We start from the raw sequence: 25,522 nt of genomic DNA, 5'->3' as shown, positions 1-25,522 counted from the left end.
TTCAATGTTTTGTCCATGATAAATCTGCATACTCCTCAAGTGTAGTAGTTTCTTCAAAATCACAAATTCAACTACTCTAATACCAAATATGATCCATATATAAAGGACTTAGAGACCACTTATTTCACCAACATGGATACTCTACGGAAATAATATTATCATCTACAAACAATATGTCAATGGAAAGATAAAACAATACTCTATACAATGAATGGTTATACTCTATTTTGGTTTATTGTTGGTTTACCTGCAATGAGTATCCAAGCCCAATTCCAATAATGGATGCACATTAAATAAGTTACATTAAAATAAATAATGCAATTTGTTTTAAATTTTGCATTCACAACACTTCACTCAAACATTTCTTTGTGATCCAAATAACATTCAAGAAAATGTCAATCAAGATCTGAGCAATTAATACACAAAAGATAACACTCCCCCCGAAAAGCCTTTGTGTGCATATGCCTTCATGCAATGTCAAAAGACACAACAACCAATTTTAAAAAATCAATTGTAAACACTTGTGTAAATGTGCCTAGGCTCACCATGGTAAGTGCCCACACTCAGAAGGCTTGAGGGCGAGATATCTACCATTGTAGCTTGCCCAACACAAAATGCAAGTAAATCAAGTGATTGTTGTAAGAATGGAATGGACAAATGGACGTGGGCTTGTTGCTTCATGTGAGGAATACCATGCATAGTTTGGTGGGTAGTGATAGAACACCCAGTCAATTCAGAGGAATATGATACCTATTACATGGGAACACATTGCCAAAGTGTGGTGATGTGTTTGTTAAAGCAAAACAATTAATTATTCTAGCAACTTACACAAGGAATAACCTGAAACAAACATATCAGTCAATTATGACAAAGTCACCAAACAATCCATAAACTAATGACTAGTGTGGAAATGAATGAAATCAACACAATGTATTGGATTCATCCCATTCCAACTATTTATTACATAACCACATAAGAAATTAAACATCAATAGTAAGAGTATTCAATCACACACAAAGAATCAAGGCATACCATAGCAACCCAAATAGGAGAAACCAATATTCAATGGATGATTTTACACTGAGAAAATAGTTACAAAGGGTGAGCTATACAAAGAAAAATTGTGTATTTTTACTCATTGATAGCATTTGCAAATTTACATGCTTGAGGGATAAACATTGCTCATGCCTGGACAGGCTCAATGGATCCTTTGTCCACTGATGTTCAAGTAGGTTTCTTCTTCCCGAGTCCTTATTTTCTGCTATTGTCCTTCCTCATTTTATCTCTATCTCACTTGGTTGTCTTTGCATCCAACTGCATTATTTGTTATAGGACTGCATTGCAATTCAAACCATAAAAGGGATTTGTTTAACCTTCTTAAGGCCTTTTGTGTTCAAATTGATTGTTGACTACAAACTTTGCCAACAAATTATTTTTTACAAAGTTTGGAATATGGATTTAATTTGGATGACTTGGTCATGTTTTGAATGACTCCTTCTGTTGGAAAAAGTAACTATGTTCGGTCTTCAATAATGTACTTGAGTCATTATGTAAATGTACTTGTCAAAAGAATAAAGATTTTTTTGTTATTATTGTGACTTAAAGCATGGGTTTCATGCTTGGGTCATCATTACATTAGTCAAATTACCCATTATGGACTCCTACAATTAATATTGAATTTACAGAGTCATTATACATTTGAAGATACCCTTCTTGGGTTTTTTGATCATGTAAAAGTATTTTGTATCAAGTCAAATATGAATTATGTGTCCACATCATGTCGGCCTGAGGAAGATCAAGTCGGCCTAAAGACCCACATTCGACCCACAAGAAGCCTATATATTGAAGGAGGTTGAAGTCATTTGGAGCACTCACTCTCTCAAGAAATTTGATATCTCTAGAAGAGATGGGAAGTGTGAATTATACTTCCAAAAGGAGAAAAGGAGTGTGAGTTTGGGGGAATATCTAGAGAAGGAAATCAAGCTTTTGGTGTCTCTCTCTCTTTGTTTCGTGGTCTGGTTTGGGAGATCGAATTCTCCTAGGGTTTTGTTGCTACCGTGAGTTGCATGTTTATGGAAGTTGTTGCCAAATCAAAATTGTTGGAAGGGGTCGAAGATCTTGGAGGTTGACATGGTGTGGTGGGAAATTTTGGTCTTGGTCTAGGGTGAAGAATTATCTTGACTAGGTTTTCCCCTCGAGTGGAGTTTTTCCCTGGCATGTGCCTATATCTTGTGACTCTTGTTTTGTGATCTTCATATATGTATAATTTCTTGATCGAAGATAAGATAATAAAGAAATAAAAGAAGCCAACACACTCACAAGTAATTATCAAGAAATGAGAATCAAACCCCTAATATAATATCCTTGATTTTCCATCATGGTATCAAAGGTAAGGTCAAGGGAAGTCGAATATCACTTTGTTGGCATGAATTCTCCCTCTTTGGTGAACTGCATAAGTTTGGTTTTCAACTTTGCTCGAAGATGGATCAAGAAGATCATCTACTACCTATTCAACAAAGTCAAGAGTCATGGATTCTTGGTTTCCCTTACAATATCTCTTACTGATGACAATGCATGGATCATTGATAGTGGAGCATCGAGACACATGATAGGGTAAAGCAGACAACTACACACACAATTAAAGGAGTTGTCCTCTCATGCAGTAGAATTGGGTGACAACAAAAGTTATGTTGTTAGAGGCCTGGGATCTACATCATTAAAACTGGACAATGGATCAAAGCTACATCTCAACAACATTCTCTATGTTCCAGGTTTGAAAAAGAGTTTACTTTCTATTTCTTGTTTAGAAGATAAAGAGGAAAGGATTGCTTTTGTTGATGGAAAAGTATTGGTTTGGGGAAAGAACTCTAGTATTGACAAAACTAGGCTTATTGGAGTTCGTGAAGGAAGTCTTTATCGGGTTATCACTCCATCTCCTCAAGTTGTGGTTCATATGGAAATAAGTCACATTGAACTATAGCATCGAAGGTATTGCCATATTCATTATAGGGTCATCCATACTCTTAGTCAATTGGTTCATGGTATTCCTGATATGAAGTTAGATCATGAAGGTGTGTGCAAGGGATGTTCTATGGGGAATCATACTAGAAATCCATTTCATCATAGTGAATCTAGATCTAGAGAAATATTAGATCTCATCCATTATGATTTACACGGTCCTATGTCTGAAAAGACACTTGGAGGTCATCTCTACTATGTAACATTCATTGATGTCCATTCGAGGAAGACATGGCTCTACCTACTCAAAACTAAATATGAAGTATTTGATAAGTTCAAAGCGTTTAGGGCTGAGGTGGAAACCCTAACCGAAAAGAAGATAAAAACTCTAAGGTCTGAAAATGGTGGGAAATACACCTCTAAAGAATTAATTGTGTATTGTAAGGATGCAGGCATTAAAAGGGAGCTCATTGTTCCCTACTATCCCGAACAAAATGGATTGGTTGAAAGAAAGAATAGGTCAATCGAAGAAGGCATTCAAACTATGCTCCTTGATCAAGATATACCAAAGTTCTTATGGGGTGAAGCGGCGATGACTCTTGTATATGTTCAAATTAGAAGTCCTCATAAGAGTCTTGATAATACTACACCTGAAGAAGTATTCACAGGAAAGAAGCCGTGTGTGGATCATTTACGCATATTTGAAGTCCAACATATGTCCATGTTCAAAAAGACGAGAAAAAGAAGTTGGACTCGACAAGCATCAAGGAATATTAGTTGGTTATAGTCTTTCCTCAAAAGCATATAGAATCTACATAAAGGAGGGAATATACATTGAAATAAGCAGGGATGTCATATTTGATGAGAATCAAGCTTACAAGAAATCAAAGGATATTCCTATTGATTATGATGACGAAGAAGTTCCTGTATTTGAAGAAGATGAAGTTCATGAGAACTCTACTACAAATGATGAAGAAAAAGGACCAAGTGAGCCTATTCAATCAGTGGTTGTCCCAATCACAAGAGGCTAAATTGGTTGAGAGCTACATTAGAAGATGTTGAAGGACATGAAGCTGCGAAAGGGTCCTCTAGGGAAAGTAAGAAACCGAAAAGGTATTTTGGTTATCCTGCATATATGACAAAGTTGATTGAATTCTAACCATCTACATTCCAGGAAGTTGAGCAAGAAGAGGTTTGGAAGAAATCTATGCAGGAAGAATATCAATCCATCATGAAGAATGGGGTTTGGGAAATCGTTCCTAGACCTAGTAACAAATCGGTTGTCACATCGAAGTGGATCTATATAATCAAACATGTTGTTGATGGAAGTATAGACAAGTACAAAACAAGTTTCATTGCAAGGGGTTTCTCTCAAAAAGAAGGCATTGACTATGAAGAAACATTTGCGCCTACTGCAAGGTACACTGCCATTAGATCATTGGTTTCACTAGCTACTACAATGGGGTGGAATATCCATCAAATGGATGTTAAAACCGCATTTTTGAGTGGGACCATTGACGAGGAAGTGTACATCGAACAACCTAAACGATTTGAAGTGAATAACAGGGACTCTCATGTTTGCAGACTCAAGAAGGCTCTATATGGCTTGAAGCAAGAACCAAGGGCATGGTATGCAAGAATGGGTGCATATCTTCTCAGGTTTGGGTTCGTGAAGAGTATTGGTGATCCGAATCTATATATTAAGGTTGTGAATAATGAGCTAGTCATTATTCTACTATATGTGGATGATCTATTCATCACCGGTGTAGAACGAATAATTCAATAATGTAAAAAAATGTTGGAAGCTGAAATTGAGATGAAGGATCTAGGACTGATGCATTACTACCTAGGTCTAGAAGTATGGCGGAGTCCTAGGGAGATATATTTGGGGCAAGGAAAGTACATCATCAAGTTATTGCAAAAATTTGGGATGATGAACTCCAAGTCGATGGTTACTCCTATGATCACCAACCTTAAGAAGTTAAGGAGATCCAACTCGAGTCTCGTGGATCCTACCTCATATCATCAGTGGGTGGGTTCCCTGATGTATCTAGTAAATACTAGGCCGAATATATGTTTTGCAGTAAACATTCTTAGTCAGTTTCATTTGGAGCCTTGTCATGATCACTAGATAGCTGCCAAACATATATTGAGGTATCTTTGTGGCACTATACATCACTACCTAAAGTATGATAGTAAGGAAGTCAAGCTAATTGGCTTCACAGACTCTGATTGGGGTGGCAGTGAGACCGATGGAAGGAGCACTGTTGGAGGATGCTTTATTCAAGGAGCTGCTATGATCTCATGGATGAGTAGAAAGCAAGATCTTGTTGCATTGAGTAGTGCTGAGGAAAAATATGTGGCTGCATGTGAAGTAGGAAAAGAGGTTGTTTGGTTAAGGAAGCTTCTGACAGACTCATTCGAAAAGTCTTTGGGTCCTACTGTGATTAATTGTGATAATCAAAGATGTATCAAGATGTCTGGAGATCCCGTGTTTCATTCAAGGACGAAACATATCAATAATAAATTCCACTTTATTAAGAACTTGGTGCAGGATGGGATCGTGAAGTTATAATATGTTCTGACAGATGAACAAGTAGCAAACATATTGACAAAGGCTCTTCCTAATAAGAAGTTCGAATATCTAAGAAACCTGTTGGATTTGGTAGATATTGGTGATTTTATTGATGATAAAGAAATGGAAGAGATTTGTTGAGGCTTTGCGAGTGAAGCATTCTCTGGGAGACATCGGGCCGACACTTTGTGTTGATGTTAAGAATCCCGAAATTGAAAAGGTAGTGTTGTTTATTGAGCTTGGTTCTTGGATACACACCTGTATGTTTGGGTTGGTGGTTAGCAAGTAAGCCTGATGGTACCTAGAGGGGTTGAAAGCTTGAAACCACCTTAGTCCCACTTGGATAGATTTTCCTGGTCAGGAATCTAGTCCATGGCATTACGGTGCTTAAGTTGTTGAGTGACTAATTGGATAGACTGCCCTAGTCAGGGATCTAGTCCATGGCATTGTTGTGCCTAAATTGTTGAGTGGTTGGTTGGATTGATTGCCCTGGTCAAGGATCTAGTCCATGGCATTGTGGTGCCTAAAGGTTCTTCATGTTTTCATATAGTTTGATATCTTCCATTTTATTCGTACATTATGAATACCTCCCTAGTTAAGAGGGAGCGTTGGAAAAAGTAACTATGTTCGGTCTTCAATAATGTACTTGATGTTGAAAATAGTGTGTTCAATCTTCATAATGCCAATGATGTAATTTTTGTATCGAGAAAATTTTTATATTATTTCTTGAGTCATGGGTTTCATGCTCAAGAAGTTTCTTAGTCTAGTTGTGGCTCCCATTGAGAGCCTTAGGTTGAGTTATGTAAAATGAAGACAATCATGTATTGTTACACTTGTAAATGTAATTGTTGTAAGTCAAAAAGTCCTTCTAGATCATCAATGAAATACTCCAAAATGTACCCACCGAATTGATGCAAAGAAGCCGCTTGAAATAATTTATTTGGACAATTCTAGAAGCCTCCTATTATGTCGGCCTAATCAAGGGATCACGTCAGCCTAGAGATGAGGAGACAAACCTATATAAAGGCAGCGTTGATACCTCCTCATAATACATTCATCTCACTCACACAAGGAAGGATAAACGAAGAGAAAGGGTCGAAGAAGAAGTAGCTGCAGTCCAAGAGGAAGTTTGTTCCCTCATCCGAATTCATCAAGAAGTCTGTTCACATGTGCGGCATTCAGATCTGAACTAGGGCATCACTTTGTATGGTTGTCTTGTTGGGTTAAAGGTTCGATCTTGAAGTGTTTTGAACGAGAAAGCTATCTGGAATAAGTTTGCAAGGAGAACGAAGTCATAGGAGGGCTAGAATAGCCCTAACCCTCCTCGCACATATTGATTGTATACTAAAGCTCGTAGATTCGTCCTCACTGTTCTAGGACAGTCACTCTCTCGGCATCAAGGAGGTTTGTTCCAAGCTCAATACAAAGGGTCATGATATGTGAAATCAATCTACAAGGAAAGCGAAGGCATAGGAAGGCTAAGTGAGCCTTTCCTTGATTACATTTGTTGACTATCATAGTGATATTGCAGACCTACTGTGTTGTCTGGAATTGCAGAAGGAAACAACTTGTTTGGGTACATTTTGGAGGTATGGTCATTTTGACGTTGAAGGCAGTCTTAAGTCAAAGTTTGGGTCTTAAAGATTCTATAAGAAAGAGTTCGAAGGAATTTTTCCTCTCATGATTTGGATAGGTTTTTTCTTGGCTTGGTGCCAATATCTTATGTTCTTGTGCATTACTAATCTTCTTGTTTTGATAGCTAGTTGATGATAATAACACATGTTAATAATAAGAAGTAGAATATAAGACAACAATATTACAAACAGTTATCATAGTTAAGAGAAATCGAATTATTAAACTGCCCTAAATTTCTCAACATGGTATTAGAGGGAAGTTCTACAAAGGGCTTGAAGAAGATCACCTCACTCATGAAGAAATTAGCAAGCATTGGATCAATTATGATAAGCTTCATCAATTAAAAGATCAAGCAAGTATGTGTTAACCTTATCTCCAAAATCGACGAATCAACAAAAGCCGATGGCTTATTCTCCGCACTCTCTGGCACGTTTCAAGATGAGAATATTTGGGTAATCTATAGTGGAGCTTCAAGGCATGTGACGGGACATCATCACCAACTCAAAACTCTCTCCAAAAGAAAGTCTTCCTATTCTGTGGAACTTGGTGACAACAAAAATTATCCGGTAAAAGGCATTGGATCTACTTCCATCAAGCTTGAAGACGGAAGTAACATTCATCTCAACAACATCCTTTATGTTCCACGTCTGTGCAAAAATCTTATTTCTATTTCATCTTTATAAGAAAAGGGTGATAGAGTTTCTTTTATAGATGGAAGGGTAATTGTTTGGGCTAAAGATTCAAGCATTGAAAAGTCTAGAACCATTGGTGTCCGAGAAGGCAGATTATATAGATTGGCTTCTCTTGTAAATCAAGCACTTGTTCATATTGAAATTAGTCCATGTGAATTATGGCATAGAAGATTGGGTCACCTTCACTACAAAATTCTTCCAACCCTAAATTCCATAGTAAATGGAATCCCGAATCTCAAGGAAGAACATGAAGGTGTATGTAAGGGTTGTGCGTTGGACAAGATTGCAAAGAAACCATTTGGACATAGCACATCTCGTGCTCAAGAGATACTTGATCTCATACACTCTGATGTTTGTGGTCTCATGACCAAATCTCTTGGAGGACATTTATACTATGTCACCTTCAAAGATGATCACTCCAAGAAAACTTGGGTTTACCTTCTTAAATCCAAAGATGAAGTCTTTTCAAAATTTCAAGAATACAAAGCTGAAGTGGAAAATATCACAGAAAGAAAGATCAAGACTTTAAGATCTGACAACGATGGAGAATACACTTCTAAAGAGCTTATAGCCTTCTCCAAGGAGGCTGGGATTAAGAGGGATCTCATAGTTCCATATAATCCTTAGCAAAATGGAGCAGTTGAATGGAAGAATAGGGCCATAGAAGGAAGTGTCAAGGCAATGCTTCATGACCAAGATCTACCAAAATTCCTATGGGGAGAAGCAATGAAGAGTGTTGTCTATATTCAAAATAAAAGTCCCCACAAGTCTCTGAATAATCGAACTCTCGAAGAAGCTTTCACTAGAAAGAAACCTAATGTGGACCATCTTCGAATATTTGGATGCCCGGTGTATATCCACATTCCCAAGGATCAAAGAAAGAAGCTCGATCCAGCAAGCAAGGGAATATTTGTGGGATATAGTAATTCATCCAAGGCTTACAGAATCTACATCAAGGAAGGACATTAAATAGAGGTAAGTCGAGATGTAATCTTTGATGAGAATATTGCATTCAAGAAGTCAAAAGACATTTCATCTGATTCCAATGAAGAGGATCTTCCTATATTTGAGGAAGAAGTCTATAAAGAAGAAGAAGATGCTCATCAAGAAGATGAAGGTCCAAGTGAACCTATCACTATCCCTGAAAAGAGGAAGAGACCTAATTGGTTGACCTCCACACTTCAAGATGCTAAAGACACCACGCAAGTGGAAAATTTAGAGAAAGAAAGAAATGTAAAAGGTACTATGGATATGTAGCCTACATGTCAAAATTGATAGAAGATGAGCCATCCACATTTGAAGAAGCTTCTAAGCACTCTGAATGGAAGTATGCGATGAATGAGGAATACCAATCTATAATGAAGAATGGTGTTTGGGAAATTGTTCCTAGACCGGAAAACAAATCTGTGGTACCCTCGAAGTGGATTTACAAGATCAAGCATGCTGCGATGGGAGCATAGACAAATACAAAGCCAGGTTTGTGGCCAGAGGTTTCTCTCAAGAAGAAGGAATTGAACATGAAAAAACCTTTGCTCCTACAGCGAGATATACAACCATTCATTCACTGATTTCTCTGGCAGCATCCATGAAATGGAAATTTCATCAAATGGACGTAAAGACGACATTTCTGAATGGCACCATAGATGAAGAAGTCTACATTGAGAAACCTTTGGGATTCAAATTCAAGGATAAATAAGGCTATGTTTGCAGGTTGAAAAAGGATTTATATGGCCTCAAGCAAGCACCTAGAGCATGGTATGCCAAGATGGATGCTTATCTGCAAAGACTGGGCTTTATCAAAAGTTCGGTTGATCCCAACCTCTACATCAAAGTGGTAAAGGATGAACCTGTCATCATCTTACTATATGTAGATGATCTTCTACTAACAGGTGTAGAAGAACGTATTCAGGAATGCAAGAAACAGTTGACTACAGAATTCGATATGAAGGATCTGGGATCCATGCACTATTATCTGGGACTGGAAGTATGGCAAGAACCCAATGAGATTTACTTGGGTCAAGGGAAGTATGTAATTGAAATTCTCAAGAGGTTTGGCATGATGGAGTGCAAGCCTATGACAACTCTATGATTACAAACCTGAGACTGTTAAGAAACTCTGAATCCAATCTGGTGGATCCCACAAGGTATAGCCAATTCATTGGATCCTTGATGTACATGGTAAATACTTGGCTAGATATATGTTTTGCAGTGAATGTTCTCAATCAGCTCCAGATGGAGCCCCGTCATGATCATTGGGTGGCAGCCAAGCATACACTAAGATACTTGCGAGGAACCATATATCACTGCCTAAAATATGAGAAAGGAAAAGATGTACTTTTGACAAGATTCATTGATTCTGATTGGGGAGGCAGCGAGAAGGATGGAAGAAGCACTACCGAAGGATGCTTCAGCCTAGGATCTTTGATGGTCTCTTGGATGAGTAGGAAGCAAGAGCCAGTTGCCTTAAGCAGTGCTGAAGCCAAGTATGTAGCAGCATGTGAAGTCAGGCGAGAAGCAGTTTGGTTGGGGAGATTGTTATCTGACATGTTTGCAAGACCATTGGCCCCTACAACTATTCATTGTGATAATACGATTGTATAAGATTATCTGAGGACCTAGTGTTTCATGGGAAGACAAAGCACATAAATAACAAGTATCATTGTATTCGGAAATTGGTGCAAGATGGTGTGCTGAAGCTGGAGTACGTTCCCACCGATGAGCAGATTGTCAACATATTAACAAAATCACTTCTGAACAAGAAGCTTGTGTATTTTAGAGACAAGCTTGGTCTGGTTGATATGTCGTCCCTATTTGAGCGAGAAAGATAGACACTACATTTTTGTCTTTCGAGAATGAAGAAGAAATGGAGGATTGAGTTATCATCTAGCATCTGACACTCTGAGGATGTGGTAGGTAATCCAAGATAAGAGTGGGCAAGAGGATCGATATTCTTGAGGGTTGGGAACACAAGATGAGAATAGTCTTAGTAGGGCATACTCGGAAAACACCCGGGCAGGTATGACCCTAAGAGAGACAGTGTCGAGTGTGTATGTAAGTAATTAGTCTCGCCAACATTGTGCTCTGATCTATTTGAGAGATAGAGTTGTTAGTCAAGGCCTTGCTATATGGAAACAATGTTGGTTGAAATGATGCTATAACAAATGGATAACTAATCTGACTCTTTGCTTATGAGAACTCTTGTATTAAGAATGTCCATGTACCATGTGAATACCTCCCTAGTTAAGAGGGAGTGTTGAAAATAGTGTAACTAGGTTCGGTCTTCATGATATCAATGACGCAATTTTTGTATCAAGAAAAATTTGTATTGTTGCTTGAGTCATGGGTTTCATGCTCAAGAAGTTTCTTAGTCTAGTTGTAGCTCCCATTGAGAGCCTTAGGTTGAGTTATATAAAATGAAGACAATCATGTATTGTTACACTTGTAAATGTAATTGTTGTAAGTCAAAATGTCCTAGATCATCAACGAAATACTCCAAAATGTACCCACCATATTAATGCAAAGAAGCTGCTTGAAATAATTTATTTGGACAATTCTAGAAGCCTCCTATTATGTCGGCTTAATCAAGGGATCACATCGGCCTAGAGATGAGGAGACAAACCTATATAAAGGCAGCGTTGATACCTCCTCATAATACACTCATCTCACTGACACAAGAAAGGATAAACGAAGAGAAAGGGTCGCAGTCCAAGAGGAAGTATGTTCCCTCATCCGTATTCTCCAAGAAGTTTGTTCACACGTGTAGCATTCAGATCTGAACTAGGGCATCACTTTGTATGGTTGTCTTGTTGGGTTAAAGGTTCGATCTTGAAGCGTTCTGAAGGAGAAAGCTATCTAGAATAAGCTTGCAAGGAGAACGAGGTTATAGAAGGGCTAGAATAGCCCTAACCCTCCTCGCACATATTGATTGTATACTGAAGCTCGCAAATTCGTCCTTGTTGTTCTAGGACAATCACTCTCTCGACATCAAGGAGGTTCGTTCCAAGCTCAATACAAAGGGTCATGATATGTGAAATCAATCTACAAGGAAAGCAAAGGCATAGGAAGGCTAGGTGACCCTGTCCTTGATTACATTTGCTGACTATCATAGTGATATTGCAGACCTACTGTGCTATCCGGAATTGCAAAAAGAAACAACTTGTTTGGGTACATTTTGGAGGTATTGTCATTTTGCTGTTGAAGGCAATCTTGAGTCAAAGTTTGGGTCTTGGAATTCATCAATAAAGATTCTATAAGAAAGAGTTTGAAGGGTTTTTCCTCTCACGATTTGGAGAGGTTTTTTCCCTAGCTTGGTGCCAATATCTTCTGTAGTTGTGCATTATTGATCTTCTTGTTTTGATCGCTGGTTGATGATAATAACACATGTTAATAATAAGAAGCAAAATATAAGAGAAGAATATCACAAGCAGTTATCATAGTTAAGAGAAATCGAATTATTAAATTGCCCTAAATTTCTCAACACTTGAGTCATTATGTAAATGTATTTGTCAAAAGAATAAAGAAAAGAATTTTTGTTATTGTAACAATGACTTGTTAAAGCACGAGTTTCATGCTTGGGTCATCATTATATTAGTCAAAGTCCCCATTGTGGACTCCTAGGATTAATATTGAGCTTATAGAGTCATTGTACATTCGAAGAGACCCTTCTTGGGCTTTTGGATCATGTAAAAGGGTTTTGTATCAAGTCAAATATGAATTATGTGTTCTCCACATCATGTCGGCGTAAAGACCCCCATTCAACCCACAAGAAGCCTATATATTGAAGGAGGTCAAATTCGTTTGGAGCACTCACTCTCTCAAGCAATTCAATATCTCTAGAAGAGTTGGGAAGTGTGAAGTCTACTGTAGGAAGGAGAAAAGGAGTGCAAGTTTGAGGGAATCTTTAGAGAAGAAGAAAATTGAGCTTTTGGTGTCTCTCTTTCTCTATTTCGTGGTTTGGTTTGGGAGATCCAAGTCTCTTAGGGTTTCGTTTTTGCCGTGCGCTGCATGTTGCTAGAAGTTGTTGCCTAGTCGAAGATCTTGGAGGCTGACATGGTGTGGTGGGAAACTCTGGTCTTGGTCTAGGGTGAAAAGTCTCAAAGAATACTATTGAAAAGAAGAATTATATTGACAGAGTTTTCCCCTCGAGGGAGTTTTTCCCTTGCATGTGCCTATATCTTATGTCTCTTGTTTTGTGATCTTCATATATGTATAATTGTTTGATGAAAGATATGACAAAAAAAAAAAAAGCCAACACACTCGCAAGTAATTATCAAGAAAGGAGAATAAAACCCTAATATAATATCCTTGATTTTCCAACACCTTCACCCAGCACCACTAAAGTACCACCACATGTGCAACTTACCCTGATTTTTAAACTTGCAATAAATATCCAATCATTTGATCCTATTGTCCAACCTGATCCCCCACTATCAATATTTATGCATTGCGCCAAGCTTCAAAAGTTTAGCTCCCACATATTCTTTCGGTTGGATACTAATTTGTCTTGGTTTGCAGCAGGGTCTCACGATTTGTGATTGTTTCGTTATTAATCTTTTTGCCACAATAATACATTTCACAATGCAAACAATACACAAATCACAAAACTTAAAAAACCCCAACAACGAAAAGTTCAATTTCAGAACCAGCCTAATGTCACAGCATTCAAAAATCTATATAATTTTGTGTAAAGCATTAAAAAAACCTGCAGAGTCGAAGACTTCCACCATGCAAAATACTATGCTCCAACCACCAGGTTCCAATAGTGTTTAGTGTAAAGCTTCTCCTTGATTTTATAGATCAGCAACTCAGTCTTGCAAGAAAAGATGGATGAAATGAAGTTGTTTTACCCTGAAGTAGGTGATTTTTAGGATTTGTTTCTTCCACATTTTCATTCTCTTTTCGATGATTTTTTGTGCCAATTATGTTGGTTGTTTCTCAAAGGCAGAAACATGCAATAGATGACAGGTAGAAATGTGGTTATTTCTGAAGAACCCATTTTTGGTCCATCAATTAAAAACAACCATGAAAGACATCATATCTAGTATCATTCCTCATTTTCAATAGTTTCAAGCGTAAATTCCTCCTTCCTTTCGGCCATGTTTTTGGTAAAACTAATTGAAAGCATGGAATGTGTTTCAAGCATAAATGCCTCCCTTCCTTTCAGTCATATTTCTGGTAACACTAGTTAAATGCATGGAATGCATGTTTTAAGTTCCGTCCTGCCACACCCCAAACTTGATGGTGAATAGCCATCTAAACCAAGCCAACTAATACTAAAATCTCACACCTAAACCCGCTACTCCACTCAGCGGCTCTAGTATGTAGGTCTTTTACATGATACAAATCATAGAGGGCTTTCTGATTATGTCTTGATGTGTGATTCTTTTCCTTTTCTACATATAAGTAAAAGCCATAGCATTGGTTATGCCTATGAACTGGCTATTTCCAAACAAGCAGGTTATCCTTCTCATATAATAGACAAAACACATGCATTGAAACTACGTGACAAACATATTTGTTTTCTTATGAATATGAAATTTAATTTTTTCAAATACATAATAAAACAACTCAAATTAATGCAATAACCTTCACGTTGTAAGAGTTTAGCATTGTAGCATTAGAACAATTAAAATTGAGGCAATAGCCCAATCTTGTAAGCATTTCATCTATGGCTACAAATGATAGGATTACCGAGCAAAATGAACATGGCCCAAAGCTTTGAAACTTGATGGATGTCAATCTTCCAATCACATTCCCTGGATAACCGTTTTAGATGGTTGCAAATGAGAAGCAACACTTATCAAAAATGCTGTTCTTATTACTGCAATAAAGTAATTTTTAAAATGTCTCTATTTTTTGTTACTCGATGTTTACTTAATCCACTTTATTCTTAATTAAGGTTTAGTCACCGTCTAGTCTTATTCTTAGAAGTCAGGGACAAATAAAACCGAATAGGAACGAAATTAAACGATAATTGGAGAACTTGAAGAAAAATTCTACCTGGGAAATACTTGGTTTTAGTCACTAATCATAACGGCCCATTTGATAAAAAAATGACTGCAAAAGAAAACACTATGAACAGATGGATAAAGGTGATGGACATAATAATCACCAATATCACTTTGCCTCGTTCAAGAATGAATTGACTTATTTATGAATTATCCTTAGCATTTCGCTGCAAATCAATAATGGCAACTTTGACAATAAGCTCTTAAGCTGCCTCCTAGGTACAACAACATTTTCTTGGAATACAACTTGATATTGCAAGAATCGTGATTATAACAAATATAATGATAAATCTATACACTCAAAAATGATGCTATGTAAGTAGTGGTGGCCCAGGATCTGTATAAGCCCGAAAATGTTCATGAACGTTTGGTCTTGACATTTGCACATCCCTCACAAAGTGAGTCCTAGCTTTTGCATATGGAGCTTCCCGCACTGTAAAAAAAATTATATAGTATCATATTTAAATAATATGAAGTTTATGATAGAACATTAAATAGAGAACTAAGAGAGAAAATAAATGGATGTACTAAATAACTAGAATTTGTGACAATGTATAAAGTAACTTACAAGCAAGTCTCTGTGCCCGAAGAATGTTTTGCCTTCTTTTCCAAAAGCAAGTCCCACAAAGAAGTAACAGGAGACTTCCGATTATAACTCCAACTGCAACCCCAGCTTTACCTCCCGCTGTCAAATGATTATTGCATGATGGTAAGCCAGGAACACCACAAAGGCCTGCATTTTCTGAAAAGCTGCAGACGAGTATAATGTAAGTTCATTAGTAGCCATCTTGACTTCTCCCCAAATGTTCCAGTGCCAGGCTCTAACACTCCTAGATGCCACTAAGTGACCTGGCTCTAATCATGAACAGGGTACACAGAGAGAGAGAGCATTTGAATTTTCTTAAAACATACATGAGACCAACTAACTCATGGCATGAAAATTTTTAAATCTGATGCAACAACGTATTATAAAAATGAAAGAGGAAATAAATGCAAGGACACAAAAATGATAGTGTGCTACAAAGAAGTTTTGGACTACTCATTTGGATTTGACCACCTCCTCTCTAGCAGTAAGATTCTTAACCCAATGGCATTGATTTTCAGTACCTTGTATTTGATTTTTATCGTACTAAAGGTTTCCTTTGTTGTGTCTTCTACATGGTCCTCTTGGAATGTTATCCCCTGACTATGGTTCCATAATTTTGCCCCCTTCCTGATATGGTTCTATGCTTCATAATGTCCTTTTCCACACAGCTGATATGTCCTCCTTGTGTTATTCCTATCTCCCTATTTCAAATCTGAATCTGTGTAAGCCAGTTCTTATTTGGGCTAAAACTTGTTTTTCTCCATAGCACGTTAGGTTGCAAGGTATCCTAAATTCCAGTTTCTCCCTTTGAGTTGAAGTTGTTTGTGTTATGTTGTTGCTTCCTATAGGGGTTAGGTTTCATGTAATCCTAAATTCCAGTTTCTCCCTCCGAGTTGAAGTTGTTTGTGTTACGTTGTTGCTTCCTATAGGGTTTCTTTTCAACTTACCTTTCTGTAACACTCTTGTATGTGATTTTTCAGTTCTTTCCTGTGGATTAGGCATCTTTCTTTCACCATGTCCCAACCGTTGCACCACTGCTTACACTGCAAGCTCCATGTATTTTTTTTCTTTTTGAAGTCTTCCTGTTTGCTTTCCATGGCTGTGATTTCTTTTGTCTGTATAATATCAGTTTCCTTACTGCCTCAAGCTCTATTAGGCATTAACTTGTTCGTGCCAGAAGTATCTCATGTGAAGTGCTTAACATTAAGGAAGCTTGTCAGTGTTTATGCACCTTGTCAATCTAATTCAGTCTATTTCTAGATGTACTTGACCCCCATATCTCACACCCATATAAAGTGTCGGTGTTATAAGTGCCTAGAAGAGGAAGCTTAGCATACCCCATTCCCAAACCTCTTTTTACCTGCATATGTTCTGACTTAGGAAGCTTGTTTTCCATCCTCCATGAAGTCTCTTTCTTGTGAACATGTCCCAATTTAAGTTCTCATTGAACTCTAGCCTTAAGTGTTTAGATTCTAGAGTTTATCTCTTGATGCTCATTTCTGAAAGCAGTTTGGATCCGATTTGGTTGTCTTTACTAAAAATATCACCACTTTAGTCTTGTGTTCACATTCATCCCCTCCTTCACACGAAAGTTTCCCAATGCCAATCAAGTATTCCTATCAGTTGCATAATGTTCTAGTTGCAAAGATTTTACATAATCTGTATCTAAAAGTATTTTTATTAAAATACTTGTTATGTTTATCCCTTCTCTCCTTATCTATTCATTCTTCTAACTTGTTGGTGTGACAGGGCAGCCTTGTTTAATTCCTACATCACTGCTAACACTCTCTACTAAGCTGTTATTGATCTGATTTTAGCATGCACTTATAGAACTTTTGTACCATTTCTGTCCCCTCACTTGGGACATCCATTTCTCTGAGCCTCTCTCACTATATTTTGCTCTGAAAATCCTTTTTGAGGTCCACAAAGAAGCAAAATGGTTCACTTTTCATATCTTATGTTTTCTCTATCAAGTGACTTAAAGTGAGACAATAATCTATGGTAGTGTACGACTGTAAAGTTCATGGCGTTTGGTTCTTCATCTCTCTCCCCCGCACTTGTTGATTTTTCTTTCCATGATTCCCCCATGAACTTGGTGAATATCGGGTCTATCATAATGGTTTTGTGGTTTCTCAGCTCATTTTTCTCCTCTAAAAATGGGCAAGATAAGGCTTGTTGTGCCCCATTTGGGGAAACCCTCTATGTTGGCTAAAGAATTCTTGTCCCCATTTGAAGCACTGTGCTTGAAGCCCATCAACTTCTTTTGTTTTTCCTTACGCTAGCCTCTTCCTGGCTTCTTTCACATTTGCTACTATGAAGACTAGTTTTCCCTACATTGATTTTTGCTAGGCATTCTCTCAGCAAGACTTTCATAAAATATTTTCACAGGTCAGCCATTGTTCCCCCACCATGTCATTTCTCTTGTGCCTGCTTCTTCACTTACAGCACTTTCCAAAATGATTTTGGGTTCTTTGCCATCTCTAGCAACTCTTCTTGCCTGAATGTTCTTTTGTAGTTTAAAGACTTTCTTGTGCATAAGGGAGAGGGTTAATTGTATTTACTATTAACTCAATATGAAAACGGAGATGTACAAAACTCATATGCCTCGTAAGAAACAATCCCCCATACAACCAACTGTCCTTGAGTTTAAACAGTAAAGGCTAACGAATATGTTACATGTCTTAACCTTATCTATTAGTTCGGCATGTAACTTTATTACATTGTGTTTTAAGTCACTTTATTATCTAACACTAAGGCATAATAAACATAATGATAATACCATTACACTATGCTAACTCCATTATTTATGTGTATGTGTAACTAGACTGTCAGTTGAATAAGAGATTAATGACACCCTATATGTTTTCGTTATTGCCACTGTGATTCTTTCTTCTTTCCTATTTATTTTAGTTATGTGCACATATATCCCTTCTCTTTGCTCTATGTCATTGACATCACTGTAAACCTGTAACCTTCGCTGAAATTCATGTCCAGACAACCCTTTTATACAATTCCATAGCATATTATATTTCTAACATGCATAGGCGTCACAAGTTACAACACAAACAATATCCTTACCATTCACTTAGGTTTAAAACTGTTAAATTTGGCAACTAGGGCCAAAATCCACGTTGGACATCTCATATGATGCAGCTCATATCTTTATTGGATTCCTCTTTCTAACATTCATCTCATTCTAACATGTACAAATGGAATTATGAATTTATTTCTTCTATGGACAAATTGTCAAGGTCGGCCAGCAAACTAATGGAGGCTCAGAAGCCCAAAAGACATGTCTCTTCACCCTCAATGTTGCATATTAATCGGAGCATCTACCTCATTTGGACATCACTCATCACTCACATATCTCTCTCTCTCTTCATCTGATTGGGTGTGCGGATTTCTGGGCAGCATCTCTCCTCCACACGTGCGAATGACAAGTCTGTGTTTTCTGTTTTATGCGTTGACCGAATTGCAGAAGGGTTGACCAGCGTTGACCGGGCAGCAATTGACCTTGTTTGACTGTGATTTTCTTGGAGAAAATTTTGTTTGGGCAGGCCGCATTTCTGGGCACATATTTCGAGACATTCTGAACTGTTTGACCCGTGTTGACTGCAGGTTTGACTCTTCACTGACTGAGTTTGACTGATATTTTCGGGACTATTTTGGGCTAATTTGAACTGTCCTTGGAGGCCAAATTGACTGGGTTTGACCGAGCTGATTTGGAGGAAGATTTCTGCTAAGTTGACCAGCGTTGACTTTCTGGTTAGGGCATCATGTTGACTGCAGTTTGACTGGACAAATTTCACTGTGTATGGGCAGGTGAACTTTGTATATTGTACTCTCTCTGCTGAACTTTTGAAGAATAATAAAAAGACTTGATCAAAGGGTTTCCCCACATTGGGGTTTTTCCCTGGCATCTGCCAAATATTGTTTCCTCTTGTCTTAGCTTGTCTTCTGCTTTTTATTTATGTTCTATCTGCATTTAATATCATGTTGATGTGATTGCCAATCTGGAAATTGATATTGGGCTAATAAGAAAAATTGAAGTAAATTGCTCTTAAGCATAGAACATACCATTGTTATCTAAAATTAACAAAAAAAAAACTAGCATAATATTAGAAAGTGCAAACAAAACAGAGAGATTACCTGGTTTCCATAAAAATGTTTTGAATCATTCACACCCTTTTCTTTCATGCTTGGAGATTTTGATGAAATCTTCCTAATTAGATCCTCGGATTAATTTTGCATATTTTCAGATAAACATCTCTAGTAAAATAATCCTTACAATTATCCTAGTACAAGTCTTTCTTTTATACTATGTGCCCCTTAAATAACCAAAGCGATGGGAGTATCTCAATAGATTTAGTTTCATTCCCAAACAGAAAAGGGTCTTATAAGCACTAACACTAACATAAACTCAATCCCCATGTCTTAATGACTCTTATGAGTGATCATAACAACTCAATTTTATCCACAAGTCCAAGAGGTATTACAGTCAATAATCATAGGAAAAACTACTTTGACTACACCATGCATACTCCTAAAATTGAGGTCAACTATACGGGTACATAACTCGTGTGCCTAAAGCATTGTGATTATATATCTCATAAATTACCTCCCATAATCCGTTACCACTCTTGGTAAAATGGATGTATTTTTATTTGATGTCCACAAGTCACAAAAAGGGGTCTATAAGACTACAATTTATTGTTAGATTTTTGGGCTACTTTGAAAGTATTTACAACATGTTTGGAGGTGCTTCATAAGACTTGAGTTGCATATGATCAACCCTTGGATAGTCCAAAACAGATTATAGCATGAGAGATGGTTCATGATAGATATGTATAGTTGAGATAACTTGCTTAGTGGGTGCTTGATCTAAATGGACTGCAAGCTCGATGTTCGTCCCTTGGCCACTAGATATCTCTTGGTAGTTTAGTGGTTACTCGTCATGGAGGAGCCATTTATTTGGAGAGCACCCTACAAGGGATGTGTAGAGTTGTGAATCATGGCGAAGGGCTTCAAGCCCTAGTTGACATGTGGTAGTTATGTTTCCTATTTGAGGGATTTGAGCTGGCTTGAGGATACCTGGGGCTTTGATAGTGTTCTTGCACGCCACTATTGACCTAGTGTATTACATTGCTTTGGAGGATAAATGGAATCCATGGTGAGATAGTTAGGGTTTGAGACCTAGGGTTTCATATTCCTTTACTCTTTTGCCAAGGTTTAGTCATTTTGAACCACCCCGCTAGACTCCATCACCCAAGGTCAAGGCATTGGCCCTAGTTACATGGTTGATCACCTTGAAAAATTCATAAAATCACCTTTCTCTACCCTAAATCTAGAATTTCAACCTCTTAAGGTAAGTTGCTACCTAGGGCTTAGGCATCTTTTTCAACTACGGTTTGAAACATTCCTCAATAGAGGGTTTCAACACATGGGCATGAGCTATCTGCATCAAAATAAAGTCATTCCCATGGCTAATTTCTCTATTTTAGGGCTAACATCCCTTCCCCTAGGCAAATTGTGCCCAAGTAAAACCTTGGTTTGCCCTAGGCTTCAATTTGAGGCTTCTTGAAGGCTTCTCATGCCCTAAGTTGCTCATATACATCTCTTTGAATCCTTTTATTGACCTTGTGATCCTAGGTATTCCTATTCACCTTGCTTATTCTCAAACCCTAAGTCATGTTGTGCCCTAATTAGGCCTTTTGGAGGACGTGAATTGCCTTTTTGTGCTAGCTAATTCTTGTTCTTAAGAAGAGCGACCCGCTTATGCCTATCATTGTCACCTTTATCTAGTACTTGTTAAATCCTTTAGGTGACCTAATATAGGGAAACCTACCTAGTGGTGAAACTCCACAAAATAGGAGGAGGTAGTGGTTGTGGTGACAATGGGCCACACCTCATGTTGTTGTCCCTTGGCCTAGCTCTTGTCTTGTGAGCTACCCTCACAAGACTTGCTAGATTTTGAGGCAAAAAGCCTATGACTACTCAATGTACCAGTAGGAATTTTTTATTATAGGAATTTACAGGGTAAGTTCCTCAGATAGAACACCAAAGGACACTGCTCAAAGAGGGAAACAGTCCACAGCCTAAGCCAATGCAGCCACTTCAGGCAATTTATTACTAAGAGAAATAAAATTTACATAAGCTTCTCTCATGAACGGTCACCCTACAAATGACCCTCCAATCGGGTGTTAAGCCACAGATCAAGTGTCAGTGATACCGAGGAGAGAATGAACCGTCAAATCACTTCATGTCTAGAACATATCGTGACCGTCGGATTGTAAGTTACAAATGTACATAGTAAAGAAACACACTTTACCTAACTCTACATTAGACCAAGTTATACTTAACTATTTCCTATGTGTCGGAATATCCTAACATCCCCCCTTAAGAACAACTTGGGATAGGATTGAAGGATGTACAAATATGACACAATAGGAAAAGTAAAGAGGCATTAGAACCTATCTCCCTTTAGTGACAACTTCCTAAACTCCAACCATAAATCAAAGTTTAGTAAACTTCGCCTTTATGAGAGCCTTTGTAAAGATGCCTGCAACTTGATCATTGGTTGAACAATATTGCACTTCAAGAACATGGTCATTAATGAGCTTTCTGATGAAGTGCATGTGTAGTTCATTGTGTTCGCTGCGCTAATGTTGGACTGGATCTTTGCATAGTTGAATGGCACTTTGATTATCACACCAAAGTGTAGTCAGATGCTGCTGCTGAAACCCAAACTCTGATAGGATCTAACGAAGCCACAGGGCTTCCTTACTAGCTTCTACGACACCATAATACTCTGCTTCTGCTGAAGAAAGAGAAATGGCATTTTGTTTCTTGCAAGCCCATGTAATAGGTCCAGAACCAAGAGTGAAGACATAACCTGCAGTAGACTTCTAATCATCAAGGTCACCAGCCCAATTGGAATCAATGAAACCAACCAATAGAGGAGATGCTTCTATACTGTAATGAATCCCAAACTGAACTGTACCTCGAACATAACGAAGTATTCTTTTAGTTGCTTTCCAATGACTTTCATGTGGATTTTTCAAAAACCGAGCAATAAGGCCAACAACAAAGGAAATGCCATGACAGGTATGGGTCAGATACAAAAGTTTTCCTACAAGTTGACGGTATAAGGTAGCATCAACTTCAGGGGAAGTACAAGTGACTGAAAGTTTGGCTCCAAACTGAAAGGGAGAAGGGGCTGGCTTATAGCATTCCATGTGAAAGTGGTGTAGAAGATCACAGGCATACTTGGACTGGGAAAGGGAAATTCCTTCCTTGGATTGCAAGACTTGAAGACCAAGAAAATAAAGCAAGTTTCCTAAATTTGTCATTTCAAACTTCTTTTTAAGGTTGGACTTCACATGGTTTATAAGGTTGGGATCACTACCAGTAAAGATAAGATCATCAACATAAAGAACAAGAATGATAAGAAACTTACCCACTTTCTTGGTGTAGACAGTATTGTCAGAATGACACTTAGAAAAGCCAGTATCTAAAAGAAAGCTATCCATTTTGGCATACCAAACCCGAGGGGCTTGCTTGAGACCATAAAGGGATTTCTTAAGCTGACATACAAGGCCAGAGTCTGTTTGTATAAAGCCAAGAGGTTATTCCACATAGATTCTTTCATGCAAGTCCCCATGCAAGAAGGCAGATTTAACATCCATCTGATGGACTTCCAATTTGAAAGAGGCAGCAAGGGAAAGAACAAGGCAGATAGAGTTCAATTTGGCAACAGGGGAGAAGGTTTCAGTATAGTCAATGCCTTCAACTTGTGAAAAACCCTTAGCAACAAGACGAGCGTTATGTTTATCAACTTTCCCATCTAGTCCATACTGGGTTCTGTAAACCCATTTGCATCTAACAAGTTTTCGTCCCTTTGGAAGAGGAACAAGATCCCATGTATCATTTGCCAATAATGAACAATATTCTTCATTCATAGATGCGTCCCAATCTGGATGGCATGAAGCTTCTGCAAAGGTGTTAGGATCATAATTCGTTGAAGCTTGAGCCAATAAAGAAGAGGCTTTATCGAACTAAGAACGTGTACGTCGCTGATCTGTAGGATCACCTGCAAGAGCACCTGCTGCATCCTGAGTAGAACGGACCCATTTTGGAAAATGAGGCACTGAAGGAGGATCCTAAGAAGGTGGGGGAGGATTGTCATCCTCGATGTCATCATTTGAAGAAGAAATATTTTCAGAAGTAGAAGGGATAGAGAGAGGTGGCACATCCGCCAACCTAGGCTCATAGGCTGATATATTTTCAACAAACTTTACATCTCTTCTAATGATAACATTTTTGGACTTAAATGGAATAAGTCTATATCCTTCGACATCTTCAGAATATCCAACAAAAATACATTTTTCACTTTTAGGTTCTAAAGCTTTATGTTTCTCAATTGGAATATGGGCCCATGCTTCACTTCCAAAAATACGAAAGTGACTTACATCTGGTTTAATTGAGCTCCATGCTTCTTCTGGAGTGATATTCTTTAAAACCTTAGTAGGAGTGTGATTTACTATGTAATTTGCACAGTTAATTGCTTCTGCCCAAAAATTAAGACTAAGTCCTTTAGATTGAAGCATACAATTAGCCATTTCCTTAAGGTGTGATTCTTCCTTTCAGCTACACCATTTTGTTGTGGAGTATATGGAACAATATGTTGCATTTGAATTCCATGCTCAGTGCAAAAGTTGATGAATTTGTTGTTGACATATTCGCCCCATTATCAAACCTTAGCTTAAGAATTTGATGTCCAGATTGTTTCTCAACAAAGGCCTTAAAAGCCAAGAAAATGCTAAATACTTCACTCTTGAGTTTTAAGAAGTATACCCAAGTGCGTCTCGAGAAATCATCAATGAAAGTTATGAAATTCTTGTAGCCAGAGAATGAAACAACTGGAAGTGGACCACATAAATCACTATGCACAAGCTGTAAAGGGGTTGAGACGTGCCAAGGGGCATGTTTTTCAAAACTATCTCGATGATGTTTTCCGAGTACACATCCAGAACAAACACCATCTCTGCAAGATACCATAGGAAGACCTGTCACCATATTTTCTTTACATAGATTTTGAAGGGAGCAATAGTTTAAGTGACCAAATTGCTCATGCCAAAGTTTGTTCACTTCATCATTATGAGCAACAAATACCGAGGGAAGAGTTGATGACCTAAAGTTGTTAAACTTATACAACCTTGTAGAATCATCAGCAATGCCAATAGCTAAAATCTGTCTAAGATCTCTTAGGTCCTTAATTACAACATCGTGAGGTGAAAATTCAATGGTTTTACCTTCACTTGAATGAGTTATCTGATATACAGATAGAAGGTTGCAGGATAAGGTTGGAACACATAATACATCATTAAATTGATCATTGTCTAGATGAACAGTTCCAGTCCCTACAACACTAAGAGATCTATCATCACCAACATATATATTTTTGGTGTTACAATCATTTAAAGAAGAAAACATGGTTTTGTTTTTGGCCATGTGATAAGAAGCTCCAGAATCAATGAGCCACTCATGAAAATGAGAAGAAGAAGATACATTTAGTGCATAACTAGACCGAGGTGCTTGACAACCACATGCAGAAAATGTTATTCCTGAAGATGAAGTTGAAGTTGAAAAGTGCTCCAAATGGATGTTATGCTTCTTCATTGCTTCTTCCAAGGCTTCCATCTTCTTAAAGCATTTGGATTCTAAGTGCCCATCTCGATTACAAAAGTTTCAATGTCTATCAGTCTTCTTCCCTTTGTTTTTATTTGCCTTATCATTTTGTTGAATTGATTTTTCATTTTGAGACTGAAATTGCTTAGGACCCTTGTTTGGTTTAGGACCATTCTTTTTAGGATACTGCTTCTTAGGATTTTTTGAATTTGTTTCATGTTGGGCAGCTAACGCTTTCCTAGAAGAGTTTCCATGATTAAGAAGACCAAGATGTAAGAGTTTTTCTTGTTCTCTTATTAAAGAATCACAAAAAGCATTAAAAGAGGGGGACTTGTAGTTTTGTCCTTGAGAAATGAGGGCTTCTCTAGTAGAATGGAAGGTG

At 37.8% G+C, this 25,522-nt stretch overlaps 2 protein-coding genes across 2 annotated transcripts in view; one reads left to right on the top strand and one right to left on the bottom strand.

Moving 5' to 3' along the window:
* The first annotated feature begins 10,035 nt into the window (after positions 1-10,035).
* On the top strand, positions 10,036-10,461 carry LOC149143761 (secreted RxLR effector protein 161-like). Its single transcript, XM_089451935.1, has one exon. It carries the CDS (start codon positions 10,036-10,038, stop codon positions 10,459-10,461), a length of 426 nt encoding a protein of 141 aa, XP_089308061.1.
* A 4,391-nt stretch (positions 10,462-14,852) lies between these two features.
* The window catches only part of RLP4 (receptor like protein 4), a 196,648-nt gene continuing 185,978 nt past the window's right edge, over positions 14,853-25,522 (bottom strand). Inside the window, exons 9-10 of the mRNA XM_089453211.1 lie at positions 15,436-15,617; positions 14,853-15,300 (exon numbers count right to left, since the gene is read on the bottom strand). Coding sequence (XP_089309337.1) covers positions 15,179-15,300; positions 15,436-15,617 — 304 coding nt within the window. The 3' untranslated portion in view covers positions 14,853-15,178. The remainder of the gene's footprint in view (positions 15,301-15,435; positions 15,618-25,522) is intronic.

This window comes from Pinus tabuliformis, chromosome X (genome assembly GCF_031772625.1).
Source record: "Pinus tabuliformis cultivar Carrire ecotype Pingquan chromosome X, CPIR1, whole genome shotgun sequence".
In the NCBI taxonomy this organism is placed as follows: Eukaryota; Viridiplantae; Streptophyta; class Pinopsida; order Pinales; family Pinaceae; genus Pinus; species Pinus tabuliformis.
This window is presented reverse-complemented; position numbering and strand designations above follow the sequence as displayed.